Below are 12,770 nucleotides of genomic sequence, written 5' to 3' on the forward strand. Positions count from 1 at the left end.
GCTTAAGCTGCATCCCTGTCTCACCCTACGACCCTGTGTGAAGAAATGTGTGTGTTTTTGCCAATTTTAACCGCACACTTGTTATTTGTGTACATGGATTTTATAATGTCGTATGTTTTACCCCCAACACCACTTTCCATCAATTTGTATAGCCGACCCTCATGCCAAATTGAGTCAAAGGCTTTTTTGAAATCAACAAGGCATGATTAGACTTTGCCTTTGTTTTGGTTTGTTTGTTTGTCAATTAGGGTGTGTAGGGTGAAAACATGGTCTGTTGTACGGTAATTTGGTAAAAAGCTAATTTGACATTTGCTCAGTACATTGTTTTCATTGAGGAAATGTACGAGTCCGCTGTTAATGATAATGCAGAGGATTTTCCCAAGGTTACTGTTGACGCATATTCCACGATAGTTATTGGGGTCAAATTTGTCTCCACTTTTGTGGATTGGGGTGATCAGTCCTTGGTTCCTAATATTCGGGAAGATGCCAGAGCTAAGGATGATGTTAAAGAGTTTTAGTATAGCCAATTGGAATTTGTTGTCTGTATATTTGATATTTTCATTGAGGATACCATCAACACCACAGGCCTTTTTGGGTTGGAGGATTTTTATTTTGTCCTGTAACTCATTCAAGGTAATTGGAGAGTCCAGTGTGTTCTGGTAGTCTTTAATAGTTGATTCTAAGATTTGTATTTGATCATGTATATGTTTTTGCTCTTTATTCTTTGTTATAGAGCCAAAAAGATTGAAGAAGTGGTTTACCCATACATCTCCATTTTGGATAGATAATTCTTTGTGTTGTTGTTTGGTTAGAGTTTTCCAATTTTCCCAGAAGTGGTTAGAGTCTATGGATTCTTCAATTACATTGAGCTGATTTCCTTCTTTTTCCGTAGTGTATTTCTGTATTGTTTTAGGGATTCACCATAGTGAAGGCATAGACTCAGGTTTTCCGGGTCTCTATGTTTTTGATTGGACAGGTTTCTCAATTTCTTTCTTAGATTTTTGCATTCTTCATCAAACCATTTGTCATTGTTGTTCATTTTCTTCGGTTTTCTATTTGAGATTTTTAGATTTGATAGGGAAGCTGAGAGGTCAAATATACTGTTAAGATTTTCTACTGCCAAGTTTACACCTTCACTATTACAGCGGAACGTTTTACCCAGGAAATTGTCTAAAAGGGATTGAATTTGTTGTTGTCTAATTGTTTTTTGATAGGTTTCCAAACTGCATTCCTTCCATCTATAGCATTTCTTAATGTTACTCAGTTCCTTTGGCTTTGATGCCTCATGATTGAGTATTGCTCTGTTCAAGTAGACTGATTTTGCTGTGGTCTGATAGGGGTTGTCAGTGGGCTGACTGTCTCTGTCTGTCTGTCTGTCTGTCTGTCTGTCTGTCTGTCTGTCTGTCTTTTTTTCTCTGTCTCTGTCTTTAAACAGCCTTTAAATAGCCTTTAAATAGCTGGCCGCTAGCTCTCTCCCATTTAGTCTCCCTCGGTTTCAATCACTCTCTCCTCCTCTCTGTCTGTCTAGCATCATATCATTCTATCACATCTGTATTTTTACCACCGTATTTTCTGCCTCCTCTCTTTTTTCAACCTGTTCTCACGTTCTGTCTCTCTCTCTTAAGCTGATTTTCTCCGGTGTTATTTTCTCCGAATATCTCCTGGTGTTATTTACTTTCCTACCTTCTGTCTGGGTTTGTAGGGGAACTGCAATGATGTGGAAGGAATGAGAGAGCTCTGTTTGCCCTGTGCTAATACACACACACACACACACACACAGACACACACACACACACCTACACGTATACACACACACACACACACACACACACACACACACACACACACACACACACACACACACACACATACATACACAGGGGTGTGAGACAGCATTGGGGTGGGAGATGGGGTTTGTTCAGTCTTAGGTGTGTGTGTGTTTGGGGAGGTAGGGGATTGTAAGGAAGCAGCCATGTTATATTTCCTGTGGAAAAACAGGTTACTGTGGGACTGGAGAGAGGGGATTCTTGGCTAGACTTCTAGGACTTCTTGAACTCTGGATAACTGAAAAGCACGTCATTTTCTTGGGTGTGTTTGTGTGTCCGCTGGCCGGCTATTCTCTCTCTGTGTGTGTGTGTGTGTGTGTGTGTGTGTGTGTGTGTGTGTGTGTGTGTGTGTGTGTGTGTGTGTGTGTGTGTGTGTGTGTGTGTGTGTGTGTGTGTGTGGACGTGCTGTTAAAGCCATCAGACTCCTCCAACTAAGGGAGTGGCTCATCACTATGTTTACCTCAAACTGTCAGGACAGTCATCTGTCTTCCGTCTCCACGGCGACCAGGGACGTCTTAACCATAAACAGGAAGTGTATCAGCGGCCAATGAGAGCTTCCTGTTCTAGCGAGGGGCTACTACGTGTCGTTTTCTTCTTGAATCCCGTCCAGGGAAAACACTAGAGAAGCACATTGGTCTCAGAGTAGTGAATGTCTTGGAGAGTCTTGGTGAGCAGAACGTCTTATTCATGTATGTATTTACTCTGCAGCACTGGACTGGAGATGATTGAGTGGGAGATAATTGAAAGATATCTCTCTTTCTCTCCCCCCCCACCACATTCCGGCTCCCCTCCTCTCCCTCCTCTTTCTTCTCTCCTTCCCTGTACGACATCTCTCCCTTCCCCCTCTTTACTTCTACCAACTCCCCTCCCTTTCCCTGCCTCCCCTCCTCACTCATATCTTTCTCTTCTCTCCGTCCCCCCACTCCTCTCTCCCTCATCATCACCCCCTTCTTCTCTCTGACCTTTCATCCCCATCTTTCTCCCCTCTCCCTCTCGCTCCCCTTTACCCCCTCTCTCCTCCCCCAGTATGGGTTACTGTATCCTGGTGGCCCATGGCCTGGGGAGGTTGTGTTCTGTGGTGGGTCGCTGGGGCACCACGGCCCTGACCGTCTCCACGCTGCTGCTCCTCCTGCTCTTCTCCTGGAAGACCGTTCAGCAGAACGACATCTGGCTGTCCCGGGAGGCCCTCTTCAGGTCAGTGGTACGGGGTGAGTGGTGGGTGGGATGGGGTGTGTATGTGTGTGCGTGTCAGACCCTGGATTAATGGAATGTCTTGAGTTATTCATCACCAGTAGCACATTAGGGAGACTCGCTCTTTCCACACACATTTTCTCTTCCTCTCTCCTACTATTTACCCTTCCTCTCTCCTTCCTTCCACACTCTCATTTCCATGTTGTTTTACAAGCCAGATTAATGGGTGTGAATATAAAGCTGTTTATTAGAACATGGCAAAGTCAGATTGCATGCTAATCTCTCTCTCACACACACACACACACACACACACACACACACACACACACACACACACACACACACACACACACACACACACACACACACACACACACACACACACACACACAGGTGCATGCAAGCACACCCCTGACCCCATCTACAGTATATGTCCTCAGCAGACACTATCTCTCTCCCAGACTCGGCCGCATGCTGTTTATCGATCAGTTTATCTGTCCATTCCTCTTTCTGTCTGCCTCGCTAACAGATAAGGACAGGCTGCTAAGACACCTCATTTCATCCCCCCATCCATCCCTCCCTACCTACCTCCATCTCTCCCTACTTCCATCCATTCCTCCCTCCCTCCCTACCTCCATCCCTCCATCCATCCCCCCTACCTCCATCCATCTCTCCCTACCTACATCCATCTCTCCTTCCCTCCCTCCATCCATCCATCCCTCCTCCATCCATCCCTCCCTACCTTCATCCATCCCTCCCTACCCCAACCCTTTCTCCCAACCCCCATCCCTCACTCCCTACCCCCATCCCTTACTCCCTACCCCATCCCTCACTCCCTACCCCATCCCTCACTCCCTACCCCATCCCTGCCTACCTCCATCCCTCTCTACCTCTATCCCTCCCTACCTCCCTCCCTACCCCCATCCCTCCCTCCCTACCTCCATCCCTCTCTACCTCAAACCCTCCCTACCCCCATCTCTCCCTACCCCCATCCCTCCCTCCCTACCTCCATCCCTCTCTACCTCTATCCCTCCCTACCTCCCTGCCTACCTCCATCCCTCCCTACCCCATCCCTCACTCCCTACCCCTCATCCTTCACTCCCTACCCCATCCCTCACTCCCTACCCCATCCCTCACTCCCTACCCCATCCCTGCCTACCTCCATCCATCCCTCACTCCCTACATCCATCCCTCTCTACCTCCATCCCTCCCTACCCCATCCCTCACTCCTTACCCCATCCCTGCCTACCTCCATCCCTCACTCCCTACCCCCATCCCTCACTCCCTACCCCATCCCTGCCTACCTCCATCCCTTCCTCCATCCATCCATCCCTCTCTACCTCCATCCCTCCCTACCCCATCTCTCACTCCCTACCCCATCCCTGCCTAACTCCATCCCTGCCTACCTCCATCCCTCCCTCCCTACCTCCATCCCTACCTCCATCCATCCCTCCCCCATCCCTCCCCCCTCCCTACCTCCCTCCCTACCTCCATCCCTCCCTCCCTACCTCCATCCCTTCCTACCTACCTCCATCCCTCCATCCATCCCTCCCTACCTCATCCATCCCTTCCTACCTCATTCCTCACTCTCTACCCCATCCCTCACTCCCTACCCCATCCCTCACTCCCTACCTCCATCCCTCCATCCATCCATCCCTCTCTACCTCCATCTATCCCTCTCTACCCCATCCCTCTCTCCCTACCTCTATCCCTCCCCCATCCCTACATCCCTACCTCTCTCCCTACCTCAATCCCTAACTCCCTCCCTCCCTCCCTAACCCAATCCCTCCCTCCCTACCTACCCCCATCTCTCCCTCCCTACCTCCATCCCTCTTTACCTCTATCCCTCTCTACCTCCTTCCCTCCCTCCCTCCCTCCCTACCCCCATCCCTCACTCCATCCCTCCATCCATCCCTCTCTACCTCATCCATCCCTTCCTACCTCATTCCTCACTCCCTACCCCATCCCTCACTCCCTACCCCATCCCTCACTCCCTACCTCCATCCCTCCATCCCTCTCTACCTCCATCTATCCCTCTCTACCTCCATCCATCCCTCTCTACCTCCATCTATCCCTCTCTACCTCAATCTATCCCTCTCTACCTCAATCTATCCCTCTCTACCTCCATCTATGCCTCTACCTCCATCTATGCCTCTCTACCTCCATCTATCCCACTCTACCTCCATCTATCCCTCTCTACCTCCATCTATCCCTCTCTACCTTCATCTATCCCTCTCTACCTCAATCTATCCCTCTCTATCTCCATCTATCCTTTCCTACCTCCATCCCTACCTCCCTCCCTCCATCCCTCCCTCCCTACCTCCATCCCTCCCTACCTCCCTCCCTCCATCCCTCCCTACCTCCATCCCTCCATCTCTAACTCCCTACCTCCATCCCTCCCTACCCCCTCCCTACCTCCCTCTCTCTCTCACTCCCTCCCTCCCTCCCTCCATCCCTCCCTACCTCCATCCCTCCCTACCTCCATCCCTCCCTACCTCCATCCCTCCCTCCCTACCTCCATCCCTCCCTACCTCCACCCCTCCCTAACTCCATCCCTCCCTACCTCCATCCATCCCTCCCTACCTCCATCCCTCCCTACCTCCATCCCTCCCTACCTCCACCCCTCCCTCCCTACCTCCATCCCTCCCTACCTCCACCCCTCCCTACCTCTACCCCTCCCTACCTCCACCCCTCCCTCCCTACCTCCATCCCTCCCTACCTACATCCATCTCTCCCTACCTCCATCCCTCCCTACCTCCATCTCTCATTCTGGAATCTGTTTCCGGCTGGCGCTAAAGAGTCACACGTTAGTTTGCAATTTCGTAATGTGAAAACTGGTGCACTGGTATTTTCTAGCCCTAATGCCAGGTTAGGCAATTTTCTTGTCTAACATCAGCTAGCTTGCGCTGCCGTGGGAGGGGTGGCAATATTTGAGGTGTGTCCTTAAAAACAGCTCAGCCTATCCAGCCATGACATAGTGCCTTTTGCGCCGGTGAATCTCGTAGTTAGAAACTATTGGTTTCCGTCCAAAACCAAGCATAGCCTACCCTCCACTTAATCAAGGCTGGTTTAGCAGCATCTCACACACATTCTCATCCTGACCATTTGCCAAATAGCCAATGAATAAAGGGGTTTAAAATGGTCTACTGAGAGTGCTTTGAAATATTTGAGACGTTTTAGCCCTCATGCTTTTTATTATTCATAATTCACATATCTGCATAATTCATTTAACTTGTTCGAGTAGGCTATTCATCTCCATTTTCAAAGAGCGACCCTCGTCCGATTACCAAAGAAACACCCCTTCAAACTACTCAGTCCTCCTATAATGCCATATCAACAGCACATTTTTATGCTCGTATAGACGAGCAAATGCTATGCGTAAAGACATTTAGGCCTATGTGTGCAAACAGTAGCATGGAACGAGAGAAGCGGTTTTACGATATCATGCTTCTGATGTAGAAATATTATTCTTTTAAAAAACAGATAGCTTTTTTTCGGTTCATATGATTAAAGACCAAGCCCTCCATAGGCTACCCTTAACTTAGGCCTAGGCTACTAACGAAGGCCGGTTCAATGGCAATGCATTGTCTTGTTTATCCTTGCCTCGCCAAGTAGCCTATCCATAGAAGGTTGTCTATTATACTTCACATCCTAAAACATACACACACATGCTTACCTGCGTATTTCATTTCACTTGTTCAGGTATCCATCCCCACCTCCAAACAGGGCCTCTCATCCGGTTACCAGAGACGCGCTTCTCCAAAACATATTTCAATGATTCAGTCCTATAATGCAGTATCAACAGTAGGCCTAGGTTATATTTTGCTTCTTGAGAACGTGCCCCACACACATACAATTTACAGGAGCCTAGTGTTGTTTTATTTTAGGAGGAGTGCGACGAGGGAAGGCGTGTAGGCTCGTTGAAGCCAGTTACAACAATGTTGACTTTCAACACAACAAACATATTGGATTATTTTTTTTACTGATGCTATCATGCGTTACTGTAGCCTATGCTTTTTATTAAACTGTAGTATCAATCCACAATGGACCAGGACAAGCAAATGCAGTGCCCCCAGTCAAATTACAGTTGATGACAATGTAAAGACCATCAATAACCTATAGAACTTGAGACATACGCATGCAGTAAAGGGCGACTACACTTCCTGATTTGGCCTTGTTTTGAGGAATTCTTATTAAGAAACGCTAGCGTCTGTGACTGAAGCCAAACGGGTGTTGTCTTGGGGGTGTGGTTTGATGTAGGCGTGCTGTGTTCGCATATCCTGGCAGGTACTGTTGTTTGTCCCTCCTGAGTCACCGTAGCAACAACATAGCCACTTCCTCAAAATAGTAACTTCCTTAAAATAGTCAGAACTAATCTAAGATAAATTAAGAAATCTGTCATTAATTTAGACGTTGTTGCCGAAGAGGTCTTAGTCACATAATTTTACATGTAGCTACAGTTTGTGGTGCGTTATTTCACAAGTAAAAAAGCATGTAGTCTATCGAGTCAGGAAAGTCTGGCTGCGCACTCAGGACTGATTTCTGAGAACAATATCATGTCTACAACTTCAAACTATCGTAAATAAGCACAAGTTATACCACTGTTTAACAGTGCCCCAAATCACTTGCTAGCTAGTGCAAGCACACATCTGTTTCACTGTCTCTCCTCCTTATTCCTCATCCTCTCTCTCGCTCTCTCTACAGGTCTGGCATCCAGACGCTGCCTCACAACGCCAAGGTTCACTACAACTATGCCAACTTCTTGAAAGACAGAGGGCGCCACCAGGAGGCCATCCACCACTACAAAACTGCTCTCAGGTCAGTTATAGTGTCCATAATGTCAGAGCTTTTGCTGTTTACGCCACTACAAATCTGCTCTAAAGTCAGTCTCAGTGTCCAATAAAGTAAAACTACAGTAATATGAGGGGGTTTACGTGTTTCATACTGATCACCATGTCAATGGGACACAGTCCTGCCAAACCACAGTCATTCCTCAACCACAGTAACATCATCAGCTTTCAACGTTCAGGGACACAGTCCCACCAAACCACAGTCATTCCTCAACCACAATAACACCATCAGCTTTCAACGTTCAGGGACACAGTCCTGCCAAACCACAGTCATTCCTCAACCACAATAACACCATCAGCTTTCAACGTTCAGGGACACAGTCCTGCCAAACCACAGTCATTCCTCAACCGCAATAACACCATCAGCTTTCAACGTTCAGGGACACAGTCCCGCCAAACCACAGTCATTCCTCAACCGCAATAACACCATCAGCTTTCAACGTTGAGGGACACAGTCCCACCAAACCACAGTCATTCCTCAACCACAATAACACCATCAGCTTTCAACGCTGAGGGACACAGTCCCACCAAACCACAGTCATTCCTCAACCACAATAACACCATCAGCTTTCAACGTTGAGGGACACAGTCCCGCCAAACCACAGTCATTCCTCAACCACAATAACACCATCAGCTTTCAACGTTGAGGGATTCGGTCATTCTGCCAAAACCACGTGTTTGGAACCTCATGTGACCTCAGTCACTCCAGGACCTGAAAGATAAAGTGTTCAAGTTACAGTCAAAATTACAGTTGAGGTAAGAAAACCCACTGAGAAACGGTCAGAAAGTTTGGCTCCAAACCTCAATCAGCAAGCGGTCATGAAACGCTCAGGTAGGTCTCAATGGAGAACAGTTCAGCCCTCCGCCCATGCACCAGGACAAACAGAGGACATCTTTCTTCATATGGCATGTCGTCCCTATAGTGTCTAGACTGTACCTCCAGGCCTTAAGTAACTAGAATGAATTACTTTAAGTAGGAGAGACGTTATTGATTGTCTTAGGTTGATGGTCCGCCCACTCAATTAATTACAAAACACTCTTTTATTAAATCAGAGGAACTTTGTTTGCTGCACATAAACGCATAAAGGCGCACACACGCTCTCTTGCTTGCACACACACACACACACACACACACACACACACACACACACACACACACACACACACACACACACACACACACACACACACACACACGCACACACACAGACACAGAGACAGACACACACACTAGATTGCATATTCTCAAGCATGTAATGGCCTTGTCTCAGCTCAATGCTTTCACCCCATTCATCTCAGTGAGATACACACACGCAGCACTGTACCTAATGAAAGAGGGGATCCATTTGTTCTGCCTGTCACTGGCCCTGGCTCCTACAGACCCAGAAGGCTATATATTTATCCCCCAGTCCAGCTTTCCCTTTTTCTCGTCCCCCTCTCTTCCCCCCCCTACCCTCCCCCTTCTTCTTGAGTCATAACTGATTAGCCTTATAGTGCTCTGTCATTTTGTTTATGTGTGGTTGTGAGTGTGTGTGAGAGTTGTTTGTCTCAGTCATTAGTATTTGACTGAGCAAGGAAATCATGCTGTGTGTCTTCTACTACTGTATCTGAGTCTCTCTTCCCTCCTCCTCTCTCCCCTCCTCCTCCCCCCCCCCCCCCCCCTCCCCTCCTCTCTCCCCTCCTCCTCTCTCCCAGTTTACCAGGTTCTGGCTAGAGCCTGTTTGAGTTATTTGGACAGAAGCGTTTAGGTCCAGTGGGATCATTCTTTTCTCTTTCTGCAGTTTGTTCTTTTTACCTTTCCATTCCCCCTGGCAGAGATGTAGACGCTCACTGAAGGATGCTCCGTGAGCCGGCTTAGCTAGAGTGTGTGTGTGTGTGTGTGTGTGTGTGTGTGTGTGTGTGTGTGTGTGTGTGTGTGTGTGTGTGTATAGGGATGCATATCTCAGACCTCCCTCAGTTCCATTCCCCCCTTCTATATTCCTCATCCCCCTGTCCGTCCATCTCCATCCTCCGAATACCCCATCATTTCATCCCCCTATCCGTCCATCTCCATCCTCCGAATACCCCATCATTTCATCCCCCTATCCGTCCATCTCCATCCTCCGAATACCCCATAATTTCATCCCCCTATCCGTCCATCTCCATCCTCCGAATACCCCATAATTTCATCCCCCTGTCCGTCCATCTCCATCCTCTGAATACCCCATCATTTCATCCCCCTATCCGTCCATCTCCATCCTCCGAATACCCCATAATTTCATCCCCCTATCCGTCCATCTCCATCCTCCGAATACCCCATAATTTCATCCCCCTATCCGTCCATCTCCATCCTCCGAATACCCCATAATTTCATCCCCCTGTCCGTCCATCTCCATCCTCCATCCTCCGAATACCCCATAATTTCATCCCCCTGTCCGTCCATCTCCATCCTCCGAACTCCGAATACCCCATCATTTCATCCCCCTGTCCGTCCATCTCCATCCTCCGAATACCCCATAATTTCATCCCCCTATCTGTCCATCTTCATCCTTCGAATACCCCATCATTTCATCCCCCTTCCCCTTTTCCTATCTCTGACAAGCAGAAGTGTGCTCCCCCTCGCTCTCTTTCTCCCTCTCTCTCTTTTTTCCTGATCCCCTCTAATGCCTTCTCCTGCCTGTATCTACGTATAGCAACAGGATCCTGCAGGTGTGCTGTTATAATCCTGTCCAGAACCCTTCGCTCCTTTTATCCCACTCCAAACCACATGACTCTCTATACAGAGGCTGCTCTGAAATGGTACCCTTTTCTCTATATAGTCCACTACCTTCGACCAGTTCCCATCGGGTTCTGTCAAAGTTAGTGTACTGTATAGGGAATAGTCAGAAATACTTGAAGAAATGAGGAGATGGTAAAATCCATTCGATTCTTATTAACGGTCATTGTATACATTGCTTGTATGTTGTCAATGGGCCGCACTGGGCATTCTTGACAAATAGGAGTCAAGTGGGAGTCCATTTTGCCCTAGCTCAAAAATGTGCATGAATTACAAGAAACGAGAAACACAGCATTACAAATATTACCAAGATGTGAATGAATTAACTTGTTCTCTTTAATACCATATAGCTTTGAAATCGTGACATTACGTAGGTAGAAGGGATTGTGTGACGCTTAACTCAGCAACTGCGTGACGCAGCATGACAACGTGAACGCGATGGGTCTACAGTCTGCTGGGCGAGGCATTATACGTTACATTATACATTCATTGACCAATGACATTACCATCTCCTCCTTTCTTCAAGTACTTATGGAATAGGGTGCTTTTTTTAATCAGACACTGACAAACTTTAACCCCCAGGCACTTTACTTCCACTTTCAATTATTTTCGAAGGTAATTTTTCTTGTTTTTCATTTGGGCTAAAAGGTGATAAGAGAGAGAGGCGATGTTGTTATACCCTGGAGTTGTGGGTTTTGTTGCATTCTTTAGAGGTTGTTTTATTTGTTTGTTTTTCAGGTTTCGTGTTCTGGTCCCCTGCTAAGACATTAGATTGGGTGATGGTGTGTGTGTGGGGATCAATAGTGTGCTTACGGCAGTGTGCGTGCCACTAAGTCCACACTGTTTCCTTTCTAGGCAGTGTCACACTGAAAGGCAACGTAAACTGTGATTAGCCAATGGAAAGGAGACTAAGTTGCATTGTAAATGGACACGGTTGTCGTGGCGTTATTTCACCTCTTGCCCCCGGGATTGTGATGGGTGTCTCTCATAGTTATGCCACTAATAATACAAATGGGTTGCAATTGCATGCCACCTTTGACCCGATCCTTTCTTAAAGCACTCAATGCTCTAAAAGAGCGTTTCATGCCTTATTCAGATGCTCTATAAGAGAGTTTCATGCCTTATTCAGATGCTCTATAAGAGCGTTTCATGCCTTATTCAGATGCTCTATAAGAGCGTTTCATACCTTATTCAGATGCTCTATAAGAGCGTTTCATGCTTTATTCAGATGCTCTAGAACAGGGGTGTCAAAGTCAAATGGACGGAGGGCCAAATAAAAAAATCAGCTACAAGACGAGGGCCGGACTGTTCGAATGTTCATTGAAAATTTTTTAAATGACGCATATAGTCTAGTGAACCTAATTGAACCTACTGAAAACCTAACAAATATATTACAATATGATCAGATAAATAAAGCAATATTTTCTTATGGCTCTGTCAGTAATCTTTAATTTTCAACAGACACAAAAGACAAATTTCCTTTATATAAATATCCCTATAACATGAACATTAAATGAAAGAAACCGGTATTCAAGGCACCATCAGTAGACTATATTTTCTATTTTAGCAAAAGTGGGCTAAATTTACTTCAAAGAAAAAACAATAATAGCAATTTTCTATCATCCACTCAACTGAAATATTTTTAAAATATAATTGGATTGAAATACAAAAAAATAAAGTGCAAAAATCTATTAATCAAAAACAACACTTTGTTTAAGGAGAAGTAACATGCAGTGAAAACAAATATTAAATTTTAACTTTTAAACTTGAACTGAGTAAAAACTCTAAATATGTGATTGCACAGTAATGTTCACTTGTTTGAGGTTGAGGGTGATACTTGGTGGTGTCCCATCTTTTCCACAAGTTCATCAATGTTCGGGGTAAGGCTCTGAGCTGAAGAAATCCTCAGAATTGAGTGGAGGTGTTCAGCAGTAAGTCGACTTCTGTGTGATGTTTTGTTCAGGTTCATCAAAGAAAACAGTTGTTCACACAGGTATGTGCTGCCAAACATAGACAACGTTTGAGCAGCCTGGATGCGCAGCTGGGGCATTGTGCCGGGGAGGAAACGGGCGAACTCCGCAGCACCCACTGCCGCATATTTTGCCCTCAGTGCATCATTGCATTGGAGGTCAATCAACTCCATTTGGA

General features: G+C 46.6%; 1 protein-coding gene across 1 annotated transcript in view; it reads left to right on the forward strand.

Annotated features, from left to right (window-relative positions):
• The window catches only part of LOC139393271 (protein O-mannosyl-transferase TMTC1-like), a 115,543-nt gene that overhangs the window by 83,932 nt on the left and 18,841 nt on the right, over window positions 1-12,770 (forward strand). The window contains exons 9-10 of the mRNA XM_071141774.1: window positions 2,853-3,020; window positions 7,722-7,835. Coding sequence (XP_070997875.1) covers window positions 2,853-3,020; window positions 7,722-7,835 — 282 coding nt within the window. The remainder of the gene's footprint in view (window positions 1-2,852; window positions 3,021-7,721; window positions 7,836-12,770) is intronic.

This window comes from Oncorhynchus clarkii, chromosome 33 (assembly GCF_045791955.1).
Source record: "Oncorhynchus clarkii lewisi isolate Uvic-CL-2024 chromosome 33, UVic_Ocla_1.0, whole genome shotgun sequence".
In the NCBI taxonomy this organism is placed as follows: Eukaryota; Metazoa; Chordata; class Actinopteri; order Salmoniformes; family Salmonidae; genus Oncorhynchus; species Oncorhynchus clarkii.